The sequence below is a fragment of the Anomaloglossus baeobatrachus genome, chromosome 1 (genome assembly GCF_048569485.1).
Source record: "Anomaloglossus baeobatrachus isolate aAnoBae1 chromosome 1, aAnoBae1.hap1, whole genome shotgun sequence".
NCBI classification, from domain to species: domain Eukaryota; kingdom Metazoa; phylum Chordata; class Amphibia; order Anura; family Aromobatidae; genus Anomaloglossus; species Anomaloglossus baeobatrachus.
Window position 1 is genome coordinate 563059537 of NC_134353.1, and position 24683 is coordinate 563084219.

Here is a 24683-nt window from a genome sequence, read left to right on the forward strand (position 1 = left end):
GTTACGTCCCGCTCATTTCCGCCCCTCCGCTTCTATTGGGCGGCGGTTCAGTGACGCAGCTGTGACGTTGCTCTGACGCTGAACGAACCGCCCCCTTAGAAAGGAGGCGGTTCGCCGGTCACAGCAACGTCGCAGGGCAGGTGAGTAGTGTGACGGGTCTGGGCGATGTGCGCCACGGGCAGTGATTTGCCCGTGTCGCACAACCGATGGGGGCGGGTACCCAGGCTAGCAATATCGGTCACGATATCGCAGCATGTAAAGCGGCCTTTGGTGTACATAAGCAGAAAGCTACCAATCAGTGTAGTGGGCGGGGTTATACAGAGCTCCTGAATGTGAAGAACTATGTGGCAGCAGAATTAATAGCCCTGTAGTGATAAAATCCGGTTGATAAAACTGTGATTTTATCAAAACAACAGCAAGCAGCCAGTAACTAACACACGACTGGAATCAGGGTCTCTGTCTCTAAGTCATGTTGTCCTCATGTTAGGGGATAAAACTTGGTAATAGATTTCTTTTCAGTAAATCCTTTTGTACATCAGCTATGTAAGTTACCATTTTCCATCACTGTATTTTTTAGGATAACTTTTTATCATGGAGGTTAAGGATTGATGGTAAGTGTGAATATTCCAGTCGGAGAATATTGAGAATATTTTTCTATTTCTTGCGATTCTCACATTTTCCCTCCACAATCACTCTTGAATGTTGGGTGAATCCTGTATCCGCTCACAAATGACAGATATTACTGGGTTATCTAAAGATAGCTTTGAGCCTCTCTCTATGGTGAACTGTTGGTAATAATGTGTTGTCGTTGCTAGGGGACCTCTGCACGTTTTTCTCCCAATTTTGCAGCAAAGAGCTAATTACTCATGTCTGTTCTTAGCATGATGGACTTGTTAATTAGTGCTTCTTCCTCCCATTTAGGAAAGATATCACAGCGGTATGGAAACCTGCCAGGAGAGTTGCATATGATAGAGTTGGAGAAAGGGAAGACTGGATTGGGCCTGAGCCTTGCTGGAAACAAAGACCGATCACGAATGAGCGTCTTCATCGTGGGGATTGATCCAAATGGAGCAGCTGGCAAAGATGGCCGGCTGCAGATTGCCGATGAGTTATTAGAGGCAAGTATATGTCAATAAGCCGCCAGTGAATACATCCATTGTCGTTGGAAATGAAGATTCTGAATTCTATTTAGCAGCCGATGGAGATAAATATTCCCTTTCAATGAGAATTCTGATATCTCGTTAAGTGGAAGCCAAGGTATCTTCCTGGATCTTTTATTATTAATGTGGCATTCAGCGCAAAATAAAATGACATTTTTGTATCATAAGTCCACAAAAAAAACAAAGAATAGAACTTCACAAAGAGCAGAATCCTCGTTTTATTGCAGGTCTGATTTGTGATGGCAATGACGGCTCATTGGACCATGATGTGCCTAGATACCTACAGTAAGGGCATGTACACACAGTGTGGTTTTGCCACCCAAAAAGTGTTAAGCTCAAGAGTCTGATGTTTAGGCATATTTTCTACGGACCAATTATAACCAAACATGAGTATATTTCCCATGGTCCACTTAGATGAAAAAAACCACAGCGGCGATGGGCAATGCAGACAAGCACACTGGGCTGACCGCAAAGCTCAAAGCACCCGTGATTTGCATGGTTATTAATACAGCCTTCTGCTGCAGATAAGCCAGCGGATCAGTATGTGGAGCACCCCAAATATCATTCCATAGAGCCAAGGCTTGGGTTTACATCACTTTTCGAATTCTTTTTTGTAGTGCGGAGTACCCCGAATGTCATTCCATAGAGCCAAGGCTTGGGTTTACACCACTTTTCGAATTCTTTTCTGTAATGCGGAGTACCCCGAATGTCATTCCACAGAGCCAAGGCTTGGATTTACATCTATTTTCGAATTCTTTTCTGTAATGCGGAGTACCCCGAATGTCATTCCATAGAGCCAAGGCTTGGGTTTACATCACTTTTCGAATTCTTTTCTGTAATGCGGAGTACCCCGAATGTCTTTCCATAGAGCCAAGGCTTGGGTTTACACCACTTTTCGAATTCTTTTCTGTAATGCAGAGTACCCCGAATGTCATTCCATAGAGCCAAGGCTTGGGTTTACATCACTTTTCGAATTCTTTTCTGTAATGCGGAGTACCCCGAATGTCTTTCCATAGAGCCAAGGCTTGGGTTTACACCACTTTTCGAATTCTTTTCTGTAATGCGGAGTTCCCCGAGTGTCTTTCCATAGAGCCAAGGCTTGGGTTTACATCACTTTTCTAATTCTTTTCTGTAATGCGGAGCACCCCGAATGTCATTCCATAGAGCCAAGGCTTGGGTTTACCCCACTTTTCTAATTCTTTTCTGTAATGCGGAGCACCCCGAATGTCATTCCATAGAGCCAAGGCTTGGGTTTACACCACTTTTCGAATTCTTTTCTGTAATGCAAAGTACCCCGAATGTCATTACATAGAGCCAAGGCTTGGGTTTACACCACTTTTCGAATTCTTTTCTGTAATGCAAAGTACCCCGAATGTTATTCCATAGAGCCAAGGCTTGGGTTTACATCACTTTTCGAATTCTTTTCTGTAATGCAGAGCACCCCAAATGTCTTTCCATAGAGCCAAGGCTTGGGTTTACACCACTTTTCGAATTCTTTTCTGTAATGCAGAGCACCCTGAATGTCATTCCATAGAGCCAAGGCTTGGGTTTACATCACTTTTCAAATTCTTTTTTGTAATGTGGAGTACCCCCAATGTCATTCCATAGAGCCAAGGCTTGGGTTTACACCGCTTTTCGAATTCTTTTCTGTATTAGGAATTCATAGCAAATACAGATCCTTCACGTGGCGCTCACCAGCATCGTCAAACAAACCCTACTGGTCGGCAATGGGCTTCTTGTAGATTTCTTTCTTGGTGCTCGGCATTTTTCTAGATGAAGATGGGAACCTGGCCTAATCTTTGGTTTTATTTTTAATAATTTAGTGTCTAATTTTGCCTACATTTTTATTTCATAGATAAATGGCCAAATATTATATGGAAGAAGTCATCAGAATGCCTCATCCATTATCAAATGTGCACCATCCAAAGTAAAAATCATTTTTATCAGGTAAAAGAAAAATGTTCATACCAAAGTATATACAGCAATATAGCACTGATGGAATTTAGGTTTCTTAAAATATATACAGGCAATATAGAGAAGATCAAGTGCGACACTAACCCGAATAAAAAGATCAATAGAATTTATTCCAAATTTTCAAACATCATGTTAACAGTGGAAAGTTAAAAAGTACGGGCAGCTGATTTTTTTTGCTCTCAACAGATCCGGAATATGGCACCAAAGAGTTTATTTGTTACATACAAACTAAAAGGTAAGGCACTCCACCACCATTAACACAAGGGCAAGACATACTCAAAACTACCTACAGACTAATAATCTTATTTTGGGTGATAAAACGCAATAAGCACAATACACATATTTCATCAAATCATTTTTCCGAAGGGTAAAATACATTATAAAAATGCACTCATGTAGTTCCGCTCATTTATCGCTAGAGCTCTAAGTGCATCCGTGCCTCTTTTTCCAAAAGTATTGTGTCTGTCCACTCTTTGTTTTCCCTCATTATATGTTCAATGACTGCAAATCGTTTTATCACTAACATGACATTCCTGGAGGTGTTTAAATTTGGACTATCAAGGCCCTTATCAAGAGGGCACTTGACAGAGGGCGTTTTCTTATGTGTTTTACCTTTGGCAATATGATGCTCTGAAATATGTGTATCTTCTCTATTACCCTCCAGCACCCATAAAAAGATTATTACTCTTCAGATAGCCTTTAGAAATATGTATTCTCTTGTGTTTTTAAAGATGGTAGTGAGTCCTGCCTTTTAGATTTGTATATAACAGATGCCCTGCTTGGGCTTGTACTCGGGACCAGGATGAAGCGCTTGGGTGCGAAACGGCCGTTTGTACTCTTAAGCAATGCACTGGCTACTATCCTGTATTTTTTTTTTTAATTTGGAGTAAAGTCTATTAATATGTTCATTTAGGTGAGTGCCACAGTTATTCTCTACATTTCCTATATTGTGCGTGTGTATATGTGTGTGTGTGTATATGTATATGTATATGTATATATATATATATATATATATATATATATCAGTGTGTGTGTGTCTATATAATATATGTTAAATACAGTATATATGTAGCTTTTAATTTGTATTTTCATTGTTAACTACAAGTATTTCATTTTTTTTAGGTTACAAGCTGCTTTTTGGCAAATATTGTTTAGAATATCTGCCAGGAAGGAATTGGCATCTCACAGTTACAGCTTGATTACATTACAATATACTGTTGATTTGACAATACTTGCGTTGAAAGAAAAAAAAAAAAAAACAGAGATGCTAATGATACATTACCTAGCCTTCTAATCAGATCAATCTTTCCCGGTAATTACACTATGTCTGACTGTGGGCAGGTTGATCTTCTTTAATTAATTAATCTAAAGAGGAGTTTTGTGAATTGAATTTGGACTGAAGATAGATGCACATATCTTTGGACTCCATCTAAAACTAATTAACAGTATTGTTTCCATTATTTGCTTACATGTCATTCATAGACCCCGTTCACACTTTGTATGCAGGGAAGGAACTTATAAGTAGGCTTCATTTTGGTTCTTACATAACAAAACTTGCATAAAAACGTCTTCATGGTACACCAAGTCAGGCATTTTTTGATACCACCACATATAACCTCTCCTAACAGACTAAACAAGGAAATCAGTTGTGCTCCCCTGGCCGTAATGGTAATGTTAAGGCATTCCTCAAATGCACCCCAACATTTGCCGTTCCACAGTCAGTAATAGGGTTATACCCCTGTGAGCGTTACAGTAATCCCTTATGAGTGTGCAAGAATTCTTCACTACACGGCTGAAAAAATTACTGCTACCTGTAACTACAGTGCCTTGCGAAAGTATTCAGCTCCCTTAAATTTTTAAACCTTTTCCCACATTTTAGGCTTCAAACATACACATAAAGATAAAACTTTTAGTGCTCTTTGGGATGTTTAAAGTTTTGTAAATCTTTTTTTAACCAAATTCGGCTTTAAACTTCTCCACAACAGTATCACGGACCTGCCTGTTGTGTTCCTTGGTCTTCATGATGCTCTCTGTGCTTTAAACAGAACACTGAGACTATCACAGAGCAGGTGCATTTATATGGAGACTAGATTACACACAGGTGGATTATATTTATCTTTATGTTTGAAGCCTGAAATGTGGGAAAAGGTTAAAAAATTCAAGAGGGTCGAATACTTTCACAAGGCACTGTACATGAGCAAACATAAAGGCTATAAAAGCTGAACATCCACTGTTATGGGGGCTTACCAGCTCTCCCCTGATGAAGCATTGTTCCCCTAGGAGGTAAGCAATACTTGAACTTTTTAGGCCGCTTTCACACATCCGGTTTTTGCAGTGCAGCACAATCCGGCTCAAAAACCTATGCAACGGATGCGGTGAAAAAAACGGATCCGTTGCATAAGTTTTTCCATGCAGCCCGTCCATGCGGCTTGATACTGAGCATGTGCAGTTCAAAAAACCGCAGGACGCAGCATCCGGCGTCCATAGGCTTGCATTGTAAATCGCGCCGGATCCGGCGCAATGCGTTTTTTTCGCCGCAGACAAAAACCTTCACTTAAATGTTTCATCCGGCCGCCGCATCGGCTAAATATGCCGCATCCTGCAAAAAACGGGCGCAACGCAAGGCCATGCAGCACAATCGGCGCTAATAAAAGTCTGTGGAAAAACCGCAACCGGCGGCAAAAAAAAACCCGATGCGGTTTTCCCGCAAAGCGCCGTATTGTGCCGCACAGCAAAAACCGGATGTGTGAAAGCAGCCTTACGGAGACATGTACTTGGAGAAAAAGTCTTTGCCACACCCTTATTAAATAGAGGAGGATCACCAGAATAGAAAGCTATTCTCTCTGTACTGACAAGCTGCATGAGCGCACACCCAATTCTTCATCATCTTTTGGCATAGTGCACAATAGTGGGTGCTGAGGCTTTTTTTTCCCCATATGGGGCCATCACATTTAGACCTGAGCATTTCTGAAATCCTTCTCTTTCTACTTGCTGTAAAGTTCATATTGTACTGCTGCATGTTTAGCTGTAAATCACTGGCACTGTGGAGAGGCTGGTAGCGATGTGTTTTTCTCTGCGATGAAATGCTATTTTGTGTGACATGCTTGTCATCTGCTCAGCCATTTGGTAGAGCGTTATTCCTGTAGGCGTGTTGATTAGCTGATGTTTGTTTAGAGCATCCCCGTGACACACACATGCCTTGGCAATAATGCGGCAGGATTTAGAGCGGTTTCTGCTCTCGTCGATGTGTGCTCGGTTGCTTTCCAGAATAAATGAAGCCTACAAAACTTTTTTCCCATTTTTTTTTTTTTAGGACAGGTGCCCATGCCAGCATATAAATTGTTAACATTTACATATATGTCAACGTTTTACAGGCTGCTTGGGAAAAGCATTGCTGATTTTTGACTTTTTGTGTTCTCTAAAAGGAATAAAGATGCCGTAAGCCAAATGGCGGTGTGCCCGGTGAAAACGACGGAGTTGTGCCCTTCCAACTCTTCCGCCTATCCAAGTCAAGAGGTAGACAGCACGCTGACACATTTACATAATAGTGTCTGTATCTTTAACAGGGAAACTTCTGGACAGAACCTATAAGGTAGCCCAGGCTGGCGACGTGCACGATATGTTGTGTAGGAGTGCAGCGGGGACCCATGCTGAGCGCCACACTCTCGGCTATAGTGATTAATTGGCCAAAGTTGTATTGCCAGATCTGTCATATTCCCACTCAACTATGCAGCTACAAATGGCATAGGGAAGTATCTTAATACACACCTCTACGTTACATACTGCTGGGGTCATATATCAAGTCATTTTACTAATTACCGGGACAGAAAAATGGGGGAAAATTACCTATACTATAAGCAAAAAGGCTCTATGCAAAAGAACTATATCTCACATAAAGGAATGTATTCAGTTTTTTGCTGCCATTCAAGCTTGACTGTGTTTGCTCTGTTAAATGAAAAGAATCTACTACTCCCCTTTAAAGCGGACCTTTCACCATATTTTACATCATGTTGAAGAAGCTGAAGATCTGAATTCAATATATTTTATATTTGTTTTTTATTTCTCGTTCCTGTTTCTGAAATATTAGCTTAAAAAATATATTTGCTAATTTCCACTAAAATCTAGGGGGTGTTAGCAGAGATTCTTTGCGACCCCCAGAGAATGTCAGAACCAGCTTTTTCTGTGTTGAAATGCTAACTCATGTCTATCCAGGCCACACTCATCTTACTGCCAGTGATAACTGTACAGAGGAGCACGGTATGTGTCCTTACAAACACCACTCTGCATCTTTCCCAGGAATTGGCGAATAATGCATCAATACCTTGGATAGATGCTGACCGCAAACTACAGCTCTCATCTAAAGTCATGTTGTGGATGAAAGCTGTAGTGTGTGAGAAGCGCTTTTCACAAACATCTATCCAAAGAACTAGGACATTATTTTCCCAGATCTGACCAATAATTCTCCCACACTATAATTCTCACATCAGCGTCATTTTGGGAGATGAGAGCTGTAGTGTGCAATCAACGTTTGTCACTTACAGTGCTTGGCATCGATTCTAGGTACCAGCACATTATTCCCTCAGTGCCTGGGATAGATGCATAGTGGTGTTTGTAATGACACAAAGCACTGCTCTCCTTCTCCTGTACAGTAAGGGTACCGTCTCACTAAACGACGTACCAGCGATTTTGACCACAATATGACCTGGTCAGGATCGCTGGTGCGTCGCTACATGGTCGCTGGTGAGCTGTCAATCAGGCAGATCTCACCAGTGACCAGCCACCAGCGACTCGTGGAAACGCTGCTGCGCTTGGTAGCAAGGTAAATACCGGGTAACTAAGCAAAATGCTTTGCTTGGTTACCTGATTTTTACCCTGGTTACCAGCGCACACTGCTTAGCGCTGGCTCCCTGCACTCGTAGCTAGGGTACACATCGGGTTATTAAGCAAAGCGCTTCGCTTAGTTACCCGATGTGTACTCTGGCTACGTGTGCAGGGAGCCAGCACTGGCAGCCTGAGAGCGGCGTACGCTAGTAACCAAGGTAAATATTGGGTAACCAAGCAAAGCGCTTTGCTTAGTTACCCAATGTGTACCTTGGTTACCAGCGTCCGCAGCTTCCAGACGCCGGCTCCCTGCACATTCAGATTGTTGCTCTCTCGCTGTCAAACACAGCGATGTGTGCTTCACAGCGGGAGAGCAACGAGCAAAAAATGAACCAGCACTGTGAAATGAGCAGCGATTTCACAGCAGGGGCCGCATCGCTGTTTAGTGTCACACACAGCGAGATCGCTGATGAGGTCACTGGTATGTCACAAAACCTGTGACTCGGCAGCGATCTCGCTATGTGAGAAGTACCCCTAATTGCTGGCAGTTAGATCTGTGTGACCTGGCTAGACATGAATCTTACCAAATCACACAAAAAGAGCCTGTTCTGTCATTTCCTGGGGGTGTCGTCTTTGTGTCTCCCGCATGATGTCTTTTGTTTGATTGGACACTGTCACACAGAGAAAAAGTAAACGCCCCGAGTGAAGAATCTCTAAAATTGCTCCCTTAGTTTTAGTGGAAATTTTCACATAAAGCTTACAAGCTAAAATCTCTGCAACAAAGATAAGAAATAAAAAATAAAGTAAAAATTATTCAGATCTTTGGCCGCTTCAACCTAAGACTGCAAAACTGTTCAGGCCTATGGGAAAGTGACATATACTCCTATGAAATGCCATGATTTGCATGTACGTACTCTTTTTATACACTCTTTTATGACCATTTGCTTTGCTGTTCAATATAGATATTTATATTGTTTTCCCTTCAGAATGATGAGAACAGTCTCAGCGTGGAGCCTCCAGCGAATTTCAGCTCCTTTAAAAATGTCATTCATGTGAATTTACCAAAGGTAATAGCCTTTCTCCTTCAGGTTATAATAACCATAATCTTCATTTCATCTTCACTGTGTAAATATGAGCAGTAGGATATCATTACTTTTATCTTTACAGCACTAGCAAATCTGCACTGGGAGTAATTACTCTCACACTTCCATAGCACATTCCTCCTATGGGATGGCAAGGCTTTACAGTAGGAAAGCTGTTGCATAAATGGCTATAAGAGTGAACATATTTGTAGAAATGTGAGATGTATTTAAGTAGTTTCAAAATGTGTTTATTACTGAAAACAAGAGCAACAGAGAAACACGGTTCAGCCTGAAGAGGATACGGAAATACTAACAGCAGATCAGCATTTGATGACACAGCACTCCTATGTTTTATGTAGTCACATACTGACAGCATTATTCTGGCATTTGGCAAATATTAATAATTTTGGTTCCTAATTGACCTAAAATGGAAAGTTTCATTCTGATTTCATGTCAGATAGTGAGAAAAACATGCATATGTGTCTTTATAGAGAGTGGATGTAAACTTCTTGTTTCAACTGTACATCTCTTTTGATTTCCTTCTCCGTGTGGTGCTCTCTTCTCCCTGTGTGGTGCACTCTTCTCTGTGTGGCGCTCTCTCTCTGTGTGGCGCTCTCTCTCTGTGTGGCGCTCTCTCTCTGTGTGGCGCTCTCTCTCTGTGTGGCGCTCTCTCTCTGTGTGGCGCTCTCTCTCTGTGTGGCGCTCTCTCTCTGTGTGGCGCTCTCTTCTCTGTGTGGTGCACTCTTCTCTGTGTGGCGCTCTCTCTCTGTGTGGCGCTCTCTCTCTGTGTGGTGCTCTCTTCTCCCTGTGTGGTGCTCTCTTCTCTGTGTGGCGCTCTCTCTCTGTGTGGCGCTCTCTCTCTGTGTGGCGCTCTCTCTCTGTGTGGCGCTCTCTCTCTGTGTGGTGCTCTCTTATCTGTGTGGTGCTCTCTTATCTGTGTGGTGCACTCTTCTCTGTGTGGTGCACTCTTCTCTGTGTGGCGCTCTCTCTCTGTGTGGCGCTCTCTCTCTGTGTGGTGCTCTCTTCTCCCTGTGTGGTGCTCTCTCTCTGTGTGGCGCTCTCTCTCTATGTGGCGCTCTCTCTGTGTGGCGCTCTCTCTCTCTGTGGTGCTCTCTTCTCTGTGTGGTGCACTCTTCTCTGTGTGGTGCACTCTTCTCTGTGTGGTGCACTCTTCTCTGTGTGGCGCTCTCTCTCTGTGTGGTGCTCTCTTCTCCCTGTGTGGTGCACTCTTCTCTGTGTGGCGCTCTCTCTGTGTGGCGCTCTCTCTCTGTGTGGTGCTCTCTTCTCCCTGTGTGGTGCTCTCTTCTGTGGCGCTCTCTCTGTGTGTGGCGCTCTCTTCTCTGTGTGGTGCTCTCTTCTCTGTGTGGCGCTCTCTCTCTGTGTGGCGCTCTCTCTCTGTGTGGCGCTCTCTCTCTGTGTGGCGCTCTCTCTCTGTGTGGCGCTCTCTCTGTGTGGCGCTCTCTGTGTGGCGCTCTCTCTCTGTGTGGCGCTCTCTTCTCTGTGTGGCGCTCTCTGTGTGGCGCTCTTTTTCTGTGTTGCATACTCTCTGTGTGGTGCGCTCTCTGTGGCTCGCGCTCTGTCTCTATGGCTCGCACGCTGTCTCTGTGGCTTGCACGCTCTCTGTGGCTCTTTGGTTCTTTCTCTCGCTCTGTGTGTCTCTCTCTCTGTGGCTCTCTCTCTCTGTCTCTCTCTTTCGCTTTCCAAAACTCATGCTTTTTTGTGACTCTCCTGCACATTCTACCTATATATATATATATATAGGTGGTTTTGGATATTGCCTCTTTCTTGGTGGTCTAGGTTGAAAAGGATATTTGTTATACACTGCTTGCAAAAAGTTAGGGATTTTTGGCTTTCACGTGCAATTTCTGGACGATTTCAAAATGCATTCTAACCTTTTCAGGTGAATTGAATGTGATCTCTTAACTTTTGAATGTACATGTCCAACTGTTCAATGTTTTAGTACTTTTGCTGAAGCACACAACTTGCTGTTCTCTCACAAGGAGTTAAGTGGCAAAATTCACTACAGGTGTTTGATCTATAAATCGCCCAATACGTTTCGGGGTTCAATTAGAATTGGTATTCAAAGCGTCCTGCTCATTATGCTGTTCACATTGTGACATGAGACCAAGACGATACTGAACAGTTGATCAATAGTACTTTGCTTTTGTGAGGCTTGAAGCAGGATGTTCTCAGATTAAAGTGGCCACTGGGCTTAGAGGGTCAGAGTTTCATCAGCAGGTTGCAAGAGATTCAGACTGGAGGAGTCACAAAACGGCATAGAAGTGGACGTTCTTTGGCCACAACTCATACTAATGATCGCTTCATTGTGAACAATGCCCTTCAGAACTGGATAACGAATGCCACACAACTCCAGGCACATTTAAGGGAAGTGAGAGGCACCCAAGTGTCACAACAGACAATTCGAAACATTTTACATCAGTGTAGCTTGCATGGTAGACAACCTGCAAGGGTACCAGACCACACAACCAGGCACAGACGTCATGGTCTTGCTGGACGAGGGATCATTGGGCCTTTATTTAACTGATTGTAGCCACCAGGGAGAAAGAGGACTTTGTAGCTGAGCAAAAGCACAGTGGTCTGAATGACATTGAGAGGCTCAATATAATTTGCCGTGGTAATGCTCCGTTCTCTGTATGGCCAGGCAATGAGAGCCCCCTCTGACTGTAAGAGCCATCAGTCCCCCTGACAGCAGTCACTTTTTCTAATAAGATTTTTTTCTTGTTGAAGAAAAACTGTCATAGTCTAAAAGGACAGTAGTATGGCAGAATTCTCCTAGGTTGTATCTCTACTCATATTAGTTTTGGCACACTATATCAGTATAGCAACATTTTGATAACGTTTGGGACAGGGCATGTTATTAGTAAATGAATAAAAAAGCAGTCATATGTGGGTGGGGAGAGGCTACTATGTGGTTTTGTTCTTCAGTGAATTACTAGAATGATGTCCAGAAAAATGTCTGCTCACAGGACTACTCGTGATGGAAATCGCCCAAGTTATAAACCTATAACCCCCAATATGCTATATCTCACATAGGACCAAGGAGGCTTGGGTATTGCCATCAGTGAAGAAGATACTATTAATGGAGTAGCTATTAAGAGTTTAACGGATTATGGTGCAGCAGCAAAGGTGAGTAGTAACACACACATATATATATATATATATATATATATATATATATATATATTTTCAATGGAGAAACTATGTATTTGATACACTGACACTTTTACAAGTTTTCCCACCGACAAAGAATGGAGAGGTCTGAAATTTTTATAATAGTGTAATATAAAAAGAATCCAGAAAATCACATTGTATGATTTTTAAGTAATTAATTTACATTTTATTGCATGAAATAATTATTTGATACAATAAAAAAACAGAACTTAATATTTGGTACAGAAACCTTTGTTTGCAATTACAGAGATCAAATGTTTCCTGTAGTTCTTGGCCAAGTTTGCACACACTGGGATTTTTGCCCACTCCTCCATACAGATTTTCTCAAGATCTTTCAAGTATCGGGGCTGTCACTGGGCAACATAGAGTTTCAGTTCCATCCAAAGATTTTCTATTATATTCAGATCTGAAGACTGGCTAGGCCTCTCCAAGACTTTTAAATGCTTCTGACGGAGCCACTCCTTAGTTGCCCTGACTATGTGTTTTGGGTCATTGTCATGCTGTAAGACCCAGCCAATACTCATCTTCAATGCTCTTACTAAGGGAATGAGGTTATTTTCCATCCATCCTCCTTTCAATATCGTGCAGTTGTCCTGTCCCCTTTGCAGAAAAACACCCCCAAAGTATGATGTTTCCATGCCCATTCGTTATGGTTCGGATTGTGTTCTTGGAATTGTACTGATCCTCCTTCCTCCAAACACGGAGAGTGGAGTTGATACCAAAAAGTTCTGTTTTGGTCTCCTCTGTCCACATGACCTTCTGGATCATCCAGGTGGTCATTGACAAACTTCAAACAAGCCTGGACATGTGCTGGCATGAGCAGGGGGACCTAGCGTGCCCTTCAGGGTTTTAATCCATGTCTGTGAAGTGTGTTACTAAAGGTAATCTTTGAGACTGTGGTCCCAGCTCTATTCAGGTTATTGACCAAGGCGGGCTTTGCACACTACGACATCGCAGGTGCGATGTCGGTGGGGTCAAATTGAAAGTGACGCACATCCGGCATCGCATGCGACATCGTAGTGTGTAAAGGCTAGATGATACGATTAACGAACGCAAAATCGTCGTAATCGTATCATCGGTGCAGCGTCGGCGTAATCCATAATTACGCTGACGCGACGGTCCAATGTTGTTCCTCGTTCCTGCGGCAGCACACATCGCTGTGTGTGAAGTCGCAGGAGCGAGGAACATCTACTACCGGCGTCACCGCGGCTTCCGTATGATATGTGGAAGGAAGGAGGTGGGCGGGATGTTTACATCCTGCTCATCTCCGCCCCTCCGCCGCTATTGGCCGCCTGACGTGTGATGTCACTATGACGCCGCACGACCCGCCCCCTTAGGAAGGAGGCAGGTCGCCGGCCAGAGCGACGGTCGCAGGGCAGGTCAGTGCATGTGAAGCTGGCATAGAGATAATTTTCGCTATGCCAGCTATCACACGATATAGTACCTGCGACGGGGGCGGGGACTATCGCGTGCGACATCGCAGCATCGGCTTGCGATGTCGCAACGTGCAAAGACCGCCTAAGTCCTCTGTTCTGTAGTACTGGGCTCATTCCTTCCCTTTTTCAGAATCCTCCTTACCCCACAAGGCGAAATCTTGCATTGAGTCCCAGACTGAGTAAGATTGACAGTCATTTTCTAATTATTGCACAACAGTTGTTGCCTTCTCGCCAAGCTGCTTGTAGCCCATCCTAGCTTGTGCAGGTCTACAGTTTTGTCCCCATTTTGGATAGCCAAATCTTTGGTCTTGGCCATGGTAGAGAGGTTGGAGTGTGATTGATTGTGTGGTCAGGAGTCTCTTATACAGATAACGAGCTCAAACAGGTGCAATTAATACAGATAATGAGTGCAGAAAAGGAGGCCTTCTTAAAGAAAAAAGAACAGGTCTGAGAGCTAGAATTCTTGCTGGTTAGTAGTTGATCAAATACTCATTCCATGCAATAAAATGCAAATTAATTATTTAAAAGTCATACAATGTGATTTTTTTTTGATTTTTCTTATACTCTATCTGTGACAGTTGAACTTACGATAAAAATTACAGACCTCTCCATTCTTTGAAGGTGGAAAAAGTTATGAAATATGCAGTGTATCAAGAACTTATTTTCCCTACTGTACATATACGGTATATAATTGATTTTTTTTATACACCTGTTCCTTGCTTATAGGATGGGCGAATTAATGTTGGTGACTGTATCTTGGCAGTAGATGATGAACCGGTGGTGGGTCACCCTTTAGAAAAGGTAGGTGTTATTATTTACTGCTAACATTATATAGAAAATAACAAATGTAGATATACTATTGAATATATTATATGCCTATTGAAATCACATTTGGTCCTGATTTTCAGTAATTTTTGTGAGAAAAAAATATTTGAACATTTTAAACCACGCACACTTGCCTATCACTTCAATCAGTGTATCGTATTCAATGACTTGATTTATTTCTTTCCTCTAGGTTGTCAATCTCCTTAAAAAATCAAAAGCGACTGTGAAGTTGACAATAAGTTGTGAGGAAAAAGACCCTCAGCAAAACCATATTCTACCACTGTCAACATTTACCCCCAGTGCTTCGGAGAATAGAAGCAGCCAGCAGTGTCTCCCACATGTCAGCCTTCCAGAGCCAGAACCTGTCCATAGTAAGGATCAGCCCTATTACTGTAATCATGGCCTAGCAATGTTGGGGACGTTTACGGTGTAAGCGTGTTGAAGGCAGTATATGTGTATATACTGTATACATTTGTGTTTCTATGTGTGTACACAGCTCGTATGCTTGATTGTAATTTATACTGGCTAATGTGCATGTGATTTACCTGAAACAAAGTTTGAGTCTAAACTTTGACTCCGTGAGTAGTGTAAAATTGCAATATTTCCTTTTTTTAATAATAATTATGAAAGGAAAAAGAAAACAATGCTCACATTTAAAAAAAAAAAAAATAAATATATATATATATATATATATATATATAATTTGACACACAAGCCTGAAGTCCATTGCTTCATGTTGCTTTTCGTGCAGGGAGAGAAATCTTTGCAAGTGAGACATTACGAAGCGCCAACTCTGCTTTAGCCGATTCTAGACACCCTTCCCCTATTAAACATTACAATATCCATTTATAAATGGAATTCCAGTATTTTAGTAGCATTTTTTTCTTTTTCTGAATCTGCTTGCTCGGTTGGTACAGTGAAATTAAGTTATCACCAACGAAGCTTGGTATCTGCCCAATTATTAGATATTCATGGACATGAGTAGTATTTCTGCCATACAGAAGTCGGCACTTTGGATGAATTGGATGGGCATTGACTCCTGCATTGACTCCATCAATTGTGACTGGCACACAACTTTTGCGCAACTCAACGTTGAACTCAGTTAACAAATTATCAAAGATTTAAAGCAAATTTTTTTTGGCTTTACAGCTTTGATGAATCACAGCCCCTTAGTTATTCTTGTAGAGTGATCACAATAGGTGCAGAATATGTAGAAAAAATGTTATCTATTCCCTTTGTGATATGTGCAGGTGCTAGTCGGTCATCTACTCCAGCTACATTTCCATCTGATCCAACTACCTGTCCAATTATACCGGGATGTGAAACGACTATTGAAATATCTAAAGGGAGAACAGGTCTGGGACTTAGCATTGTTGGGGGTGCGGACACTTTGCTGGTAAGTCCCACTTTGATTTCCAGTTAGTGTTGAGCGAGTAGTTAACGATTTGTACTCGCTATGCTGTTAGCGAGTTCTGTCCACTACTCTCATATTTGTTACGAGTAGCAGGCGCAATCTAAGTCAATGGGAAATACTTGCTAAGTGGCGAGTAACCGGTAAGCCGTACTTTTCGTGCGAGTAGCGAATGGTACGGCTTTCAGGTTACTCGCTACTTAGCGAGTATTTCCCATTGACTTAGATTGCGCCTGCTACTCGTAACGAATATGCGAGTAGCGGACAGTACTCACTAACAGCATAGCGAGTACGGATAGTCAACTACTCGCTCAACACTAATACAAATCTTAAGGCTTAGTCCTACTTTATCGTTGTGATATTTCCTGTATACATAATGTATTCCTCTAATGACAGTGACAAAAAAGGTTTTTAGACTCGGCTCAGCCACAACACTCCTGTATTAAACATGTTTATCTACCAGCATTTTTGCATGATACACTAATGGATGTTTTTAACCTTTGTTGGACTAAGTCTTTGATTGTATTGATTTTATTTATTTTTTGATCATGAAAACAGCATTAATTCTTCTAGGTAGAGATGTACATAATTTTTGAAGAAACTCAGCAGGGAGGTTGTTCCAAACATCTTGAAGAACTGTCCACAGATCTTCTGTCTCTTCATGTAATCCCAGTCAGACTTGATGATGTTGTGATCAAGGCTCTTTGGGAGTCATATCATCACTTCCAGGACTCCTTGTTCTTCTTTAGGCTGAAGATAATTCCTACTGGCATTGCCTGTGTGTTTGGGGTCATTTCCCTGCTTCAAAGTAAATTTATAGCCAGTCAATCACCTCTCTAATTGAGCATTGAGGACCCCAAGAAGTGGGCAATGTTGAGGACCAAAGATTCAGTGGTCTGCCAGGGAAACTTAGTGCAGCAGTTGAATGATGCATCATACGTCTCTTCAGAATTGGAAGGCGTCCAGCAGTGCCATCAGCTCAAAATTGGCACCGGCGAGACCCAGCTACACCCAACTACTGTTTAGTGGAGTCTAGAGAAAAATAATCTTCATGGAAGAATTGGAGACAAAAAAGCATAGCTTGTACATGGAAACAATGTCACGCGACTCAGCTATGCTTGAAAACATAGGACTTGGGTGCAGAAAAATGGCAGCAGGTGCTCTGGACTGATGAGTCAAAATGTAAAATATTTGGCTTTGCCAGAAGACAGTTTGTTCACCAAAAGGCAGGAGAGTGGTACAATAATGAATGTCTGCAGGCAACAGTAAAGCATGGTGGAGGTTCTGGGCAAGTTTTGGGCTTCATTTCTGCAAAAGGAAATTGATATTTGGTTAGAAATAATGGTGTTTGCAATGCTGAGGCAGATACTTTTCCATCATGCAATACCATTAGGGAGGCATCTTATAGACTCCAAATGTATTCTGCAGAAGAACAACAACCTGCATATCTTTATGTAATCTGACCGCACTATGAGCTAGGGACACAGAACCCTGACTCCAGAAATATATAAATGCATATACTGGGTGCAGCAGTTATGAAAGAATCACAGTTTTCCCTTCACCCATGACAGCACCACGTGATTATATGGGTGCTGTAATGGGTTCTGGAAAAAACGGCTACCGGTAAGTAACCTTGGTGTTTCTCTACTGCAGAGCTCAATTACTGAGCTGTATATGACCCCCATCTACAACCCAACTTTATCTGTACATTGTATGGAGACAGTAAGCTGCTAAGGTTGGACCTACCAGGAGGCTCAAGCCCAGTTATCCTATAATGATAATCTTCTGCTGGTAAAACACTGATTGTTTTGAAACCACAAAACCCAGCCTAGTAAGTGACACATTGTTGTAATCCAGGTCTCTGCTCCTACATTATACTGCTCTCATGTGATGACGCACGGGCGGACGCAGCAGATGTTGCAGAGGGGACAGATGGGATGTGTAGTTCCACTGGCAGTAGATGGTATTGTCACTGTAGCTGAAGTGGGTCGTTGGACCCCTAAATGCTTCCCTCGTCTCCACAACAATTGCCAATAGTGGGAGGTGGCACTTATAGAGATGGTATAGGACCCCCCGCGGGCGCTCCTATGGAGGTGATGTCTGGATGCAGGTGATGTTTGTGCAGTTACAAGCAGCCAGACATACGGGTGAACTTGCAAACATAACATTTTACTGCAGTGAATAATAGCGCACAGTCTGTTTCTTAAAGGCAAAGTGGTTCACTGTATGGGGTACACATAGTATTTTGCCTATGAAAGTAGGTGTCATCTCCTTATGAAACAAGCAAGCTTAGGCCTCTCAGGGCGGCTGGAGCACAGTTCTCCTCACTTGCTGTAGGAGGTAATATAATGCCTAGTCCAGGTAATGCTTTGCTGATGGAGGGACCTTCACAGGTGGGCTCCTCATGGTAGCACAATAGTGGCATGGAGCTACTCACGGTTTTAGCTCTACCATTCTCTATTGCAGGGGGTAGAGTAGACAGAGTTTGTGGCATAGAAATCACGTTACACTGGTTCTGGCTGGTAGCGCATAGGAAACCAGTATACAGGAGGGCCCATATTCAGCCTTATCTCTCCTGGCTGTACGAAGCTTCACTCCTTTGTAGAGGTGATAATATGAAGAAAAAGATGTCTCCTCAGTATGGACTGTGATAGAGATTCTGGGAGATTCTTCTCTATCTCCTGACTAGATTTGTTTTATCCAGTTTACTGGACGTGTCAGCTCTGAGGTGGGAGGCTCCTCACAGCCATTTCCATGGCAGCTTGTTGTGAGGAGAGCAAACACCTAACTTTCATACGCATACATTGACCAGTAGATGGCAGCAAAGTACATTTAACAATCCCCAGTGTATGCACAGCATAACACAATGCAATTCATACAGCCTGACACTCAGTGCACTAAGTAATTCTCGCACACCGGAACAGATCTACTGCCACGCGACAACTGTTTAACTAAGCAGCAGTAGAACGGGTACAGGGATACCACACTCCTATAACATAGCAAAAACCTGCTGACAGAGTCCCTTTTAGAAATTCTTTTCAACATATAGAAGAATAAAGGGTCCTGGAAGTGCTTTCAGGTTGGTGAATTCTGACCTGAAATTTTGACAAAGTAATTGCCTCTAATTGGTTAATATTGGAAATATTTTTCCCACATCTGCCTAAGACTTTTGCACTGTAGTGTACATGGATTTCAGAATTGGTAATCAAATACTAGTAGCCAAGTATTGTTTGTAAGGGATTATTACCTTATATTATAAGAATTGTCTCAAATATAGGATTAAACCTGTGTGATAGTTAATAGACATACAGTAGTCATGCAACTTCCTCATCACTGTTCAAGATCTCTATTTGCTGTAAGTGAATAAAAACACTAATGCTTATATTTATCAGTGAAAGCTGTCCTATTTAGCCCTAATATTGGTAAATTTACTGCTGTAAGTAAGAGATCAGCCTGGAGAGCAGAATGGTAGGGACATTTATAAAGCTACTGTGAACAGATTACATGGAGTGACATCAGAACAAACTCTGAAAGTATGACTGCCAAGACAATTATCCAAGATCTTACAATGGGGAGCAATTAAAGCACACCAGTCAACAGAAAACTGCATTACCTTTCATTGTGCTACAGGTCTGATGCGCAGGCGATCTTTGAGCTATCCCCACGCAGGCGCATTATAATACTTTGCTTTTGCTGAGGACAGAAGAAAGCGCTCATGCGCAGGAGCGCAATGGAGGACTCTGGATGACATAGGATGCGTCATCCACAAGGAGCTGGGAAGGTGGAAATCGATCACAAGAAGATAGAAGGCGCCGGACAGAGATCAGCGACGCCTATCGGACCAGGCCACACCTTCTAGAATGCTTTATATAAGGGCTTACTGGTGGTGGCTGCAGCTTATAGTGGACAAATCAGTTGACAGGTTCCCTTTAAGGACAAGTGCAATGTACCATTATTTGTCTATTGCACTATTGTTTATGGAGGAATTTTTACTGTCCCCTGTACTCTTGTAAAATGAACTATTTTGTTTTTCAGGGTGCCATTATTATTCATGAAGTTTATGAAGAAGGGGCAGCTTCCAAAGATGGCAGATTATGGGCTGGAGATCAAATTTTAGAGGTAAGTGAAGAAAGAAATATAAACACATTGACATCAATTCATCAAAGCTTGTGGGATAAAAAGCGTTGAAACGTCACAAAATTTTGGTTTTGTGTTGAAATTTTGCGACTTTTTAGTGGTGTCACACAATTTTCGACCAGCACTGACAAAGTGGATGGGGCTAGAGTGGGACAGGACGTGGCAACCCACGCTCATTAAATTCATGGCTGCAATATTCCTTACACCACAGATCTTACTCCAGTCCCCAACTAATGGAAGATTTATGGTGAGACGCACGCCACTTCTCAGACACTCCAGATTCATTAAGGGAATCTGTCAGCAGGTGTTTGCTACCTCATCTGACAGCAACATAATGTAGGCAAGGAGATTCTGAATCTAATAGTGTATCACGTAGATTATTGGGTGCAGCTGTTCTCACATAAGCAAAGAATTAAGTATGTAGCTGAGCGATGACGGCTGTCCCGCTCACATCAGGCTCTCAGTAGAGATTGTGCATTGAGACAGTAAGGTGTCAATCAGGACAGGAGGCGTGTCGGACTAGACCCAACAATGTTAACCATAGGGTAATAAAGCCATTAGTTTAAGTAAACAATAGCTCACACACAGATAAGAGAGTATAGTTGCCTTTTGTTTCTCAGCTCTTAAGCTATGTGCATACGTTGCGTTTTTTCCCGCGTTAATGCTGCGTTTTGAACTGCAGCGTTTCAGTGCCTAATTGCATGCGTTCTGCTTCCCCAGCAAAGTATGAGAAGTCTGAAAACTCAATGCGCACGCTGCGTTTTTAAACACAGCGTATTGGATGCCAAAAATTGCTGCGGAAAAAAAAGCAGCAGGTCACTTCTTTTGTGCGTTGTAGCTGCGTTTTCCACCCATTGAAATCAATGATGTGGGTCAAAACGCAACCAAAATGCACTTGGACTGCATTTTTGTTGCGTTCTGCATGCTTTTTTGACAAGCAAAACGCAGGTCTTCAATCTCTGTCTGTGGATGTCGGTCATTCTCTGTCTGTGGATGTCGGGCAATCTCCCTCTGTCTGTCGGTCGGTCTCTTTCTCTGTCTCTCTCTCTCTGTCTGTCTGAAAATAAACACATACACCCAAAAAAATCCTTTATTTGGAATAAAAGACAAAAAAACCCCACCCTCTTTCACCACTTTAATAACCCCCAAATACCCATCCAGGTCCGGCGTAATCCACACGACGTCCCACGACGCTCTCACCTCTGCTACATGAAGCTGACAGGAGCGGTCACAGACCAGACCGCTCTCTTTCAGCTCCACGCAGCAACTGAAGTGAGCCGCACGATCAGTGATGACGTCACTCAGGTTATCCGCGGCCACCGCTGGATCCTCCATCTGTGACAGCAACTCGCCCTAGTGACCGAAGTGAGCTGCGCGATAAGCGATGACGTCACAGGTGAGTTGCAGTCTCGGGTGGAGGACTCCAGCTGGCTGTGGGTAACCTGAGTGACGGCAGCGCTGATCGCGCTGTTCACTTCAGTCACTCAGGGGATTAGCGGTCACCCGTGAATCCTTCACGGGTGACCGCTAATCAGGACGCGACACACAGAGCCGCGGTATGACAATGAAGTCGGATGAAGTTCATCAGAGTTCATTCTCATTGCGCGACTCTGTCTGCTGTCAGCAGGCATTACAGAGCTCAATTGCCATGGGACCGCACTGCAAAAAATGCATCCAAAATGTATGCAAAATGCATCCAAAATGCATGCGTTTTGGATGCATATTTTTTTTTTACAAACGCAGTGTTTACAGTTAAGAGGGCGCGTTCTTTTCCGCACTGTTATGAACGCAACGTGCGCACATACCCTTATGGCATGGTGTTCTCAGCTTACGTAGCAAAAACCTGCTGACAGATTCCCTTTAAGAGGTATGTGCCTTTTAATGAACCTTACTCTGGCATGCCGTTCTGGATTGATAATGTCCCTATTTAGTTTTCTTTTGATGTTTTACCCATTGACTTTTGTTTCTAAATTTTAGGTCAATTGTATTGATCTAAGAAATGCCACACATGATGAAGCCATAAATGTGCTGAGGCAAACGCCACAAAAGGTCCGCTTGGCTGTATACCGGGATGAGGCACAGTACAAGGAAGAAGATATGTATGATCTCATAATCGTAGAGCTCCAGAAGAAGCCAGGGAAAGGTCTCGGGTTAAGCATCGTAGGGAAGAGGTGAAGTATGCTGAGCTGGCAACATTCATTCTGACTTTTATATGCTTTGTACAGTAATAATGTAATATCCATTGAGGCCCAATTACCTGTGCCAGGGGTGTATGGTTTTCAGCCATGTGGTCCATGACATTTATTGGAAATTTGTAATGTGACATTATTGGACTTTTTTTTTTTTTTAGATAATTCCAGGTATCCTCATTGATAGTATCGGAAAGCTACACAGAAAAAATGCATCTGAAGAATAATAAAACAATACAAAAAAAAATTGTCCCCATTAAAGGGGTTTACCTTCTTCAGTACCTATCGCTTATACACCGGACAGGTGACAAGTATCTGTTTAAAATGAATCTGTCATCAGGTGTTTGTTACTGATTACTGTTACTGATTCCAGCAATGTGTCACTGACTGGGCTTCTTGCTTCAGTTTTGATAAATCCCTGTTTTATTTGCTGCAAATGTACCAGTTCTATGAATGTTGAGCTCTGTATAACACTACCCACACCACTGATTGACAGTGTTCTGTACACACTGTATGTAGATAAAAAGTTGCCAATCCGTGGTGGGGGTGGGATTATACAGAGCTCATAAATATGGAAGACTACATGGCAGTAGGTTTACTAGTCCTTTAGTGATAATCTCCTGCTGGAAAAAAAAAATATTGATTTTATGAAAACTACGGCAAGCAGCGCAGTAAGTGACACAATACTGCAATCAAGGACTCTGTCTATATTATGCTGCTCTCAGATTTTGCAGCAGAAATTTGAGGATAGACTCCGCTTAATTTGCATCACAATGCTGGCATCCCAACCAATCTGTGTACCCTTTTTCAATTTTTAATGGAGCAGTGGTTGTGCTTGTGCACTACCACACTATTATAGGACTCCCTAAATAGTATATAGATGCAGTCCCATAAACGGTGAATGGAGCTGTGATCACACATGTACCCTACTGCTTCATTCACATAGGGAACTCCGAGACCCGCTTCCTCATGGGGATTCCAGCCGTCAGATCCCCGCTGATTGGACACTTCTCACCTATACTATTGATGATGGGTTTTGAGTAAGGGGCAACACATTTAAGAGCTTCTGGTTGAATATCAGTAATTTCCTCTATTTCAATTCTTCACTGTTGCTTCACTTAGGCATAGGCAAATGCCAGGCTTTAGTAAGGCTGTGCCTATAGTGGTGGAGCATGGCACACAATATGCATTAGCGGAGGACATTGTAATTTTCAGCCTCAAGATCTGGTCTCGGGGTCCATATTCCAGAAGTGTACATGGGAGCATTAAGAACATGAGGACATAAGTCACTCTGGATCTGTAGCCTCCCAACTGTTACACTACCTCCTGAAGAATATGAAGCGATGGAATAGGCGTTTTGGTATTGCACATTATATGCTGTTATATGTGCAGAGCTTATTTTACCATTACCTTTTTTGCTCCCCAGAAATGATACTGGAGTATTCGTCTCTGATATTGTGAAAGGAGGAATAACTGAGACCGATGGAAGGCTGATGCAGGGAGATCAGATTTTAACAGTAAATGGAGAGGATGTGAGGAACGCCACACAGGAGTCTGTGGCTGCACTCTTAAAGGTAAGTGTTCCATATGGATTGACCTATGGGTCAATGTTCCTCTTAGTAACCTAAATGGACACCATCTCACTTAAGGTACATGCACCTTCAATAAGTGTCAGCTCAGAATGTTTTTTCCGATCCCTTCATACACATGCACCCTCAGGTTGGCTAAGCGTGCATGAGTGCAGGGTGGTAGAATGGCTGTATGTAGGCTCCTTCCAGACACCTCTGGTGGCTGCTAATCCCCTGAGCTAAGGTGAGGCCAGGAGATGATTTTGAGATACTTAACATCACATTTACATGCAAGCTTATATGGGATAACAGGCTTGTAAATTGCCTTTATAGGGAATTGTTCCGCGGGAACTCACACCCCAAACTATTTATATGCCCATGTAGCTCTTCAAAGACAAGTCCAGCAATATCTTTACATGGCCAGTCCATTCCTCCATTACTGAGAAATCAGTGTTTCTATTGATATGGAGATGAGACTGAAGAGCTACTTGTAGATCTGTCACTCCAGCTCTATTCTCTGTCTCCTCCTGCTTAACTGATGGCTCATTTACCTAAAATCACACAGCATAGAGACTCAGTCAACAAGAGGATGTGGCGCTAGGCAGGGAATAGAGCTGGAGTGACAGAGGCTTCAGATATACAACAGCTCTTCAGCCTCATTTACATACATATGATTTCTAAGTAATGGATGAGCGAACTTGTCATGTAAAGATATTGCAGGAGTTTAAAAGGACTGCATGCACATATAAATAGTTTGGGGGGGGGGCAAAATCCTGCTGACAGATTCCCATTAAGTAATTCAATCAAAGACCTTAAAGGGATTGTCCGCTACTTGACAACGCATTTTTAAGCCCGAAGAACAAAACAAAAAATATATAATTCCTATTG

General features: G+C 42.6%; 1 protein-coding gene across 5 annotated transcripts in view; it reads left to right on the forward strand.

The window, feature by feature from the left end:
* Positions 1-24683, forward strand: part of MPDZ (multiple PDZ domain crumbs cell polarity complex component) — a 268414-nt gene that overhangs the window by 180241 nt on the left and 63490 nt on the right. For all 5 annotated transcript variants that reach the window (XM_075316964.1, XM_075316973.1, XM_075316991.1 and 2 more), the window contains 11 exons: positions 922-1118; positions 3016-3107; positions 6560-6650; positions 8942-9022; positions 12092-12184; positions 14392-14466; positions 14681-14861; positions 15741-15886; positions 19937-20020; positions 22016-22209; positions 23654-23801. In XM_075316964.1, the coding sequence (XP_075173079.1) occupies positions 922-1118; positions 3016-3107; positions 6560-6650; positions 8942-9022; positions 12092-12184; positions 14392-14466; positions 14681-14861; positions 15741-15886; positions 19937-20020; positions 22016-22209; positions 23654-23801 (1382 nt within the window). The remainder of the gene's footprint in view (positions 1-921; positions 1119-3015; positions 3108-6559; positions 6651-8941; positions 9023-12091; positions 12185-14391; positions 14467-14680; positions 14862-15740; positions 15887-19936; positions 20021-22015; positions 22210-23653; positions 23802-24683) is intronic.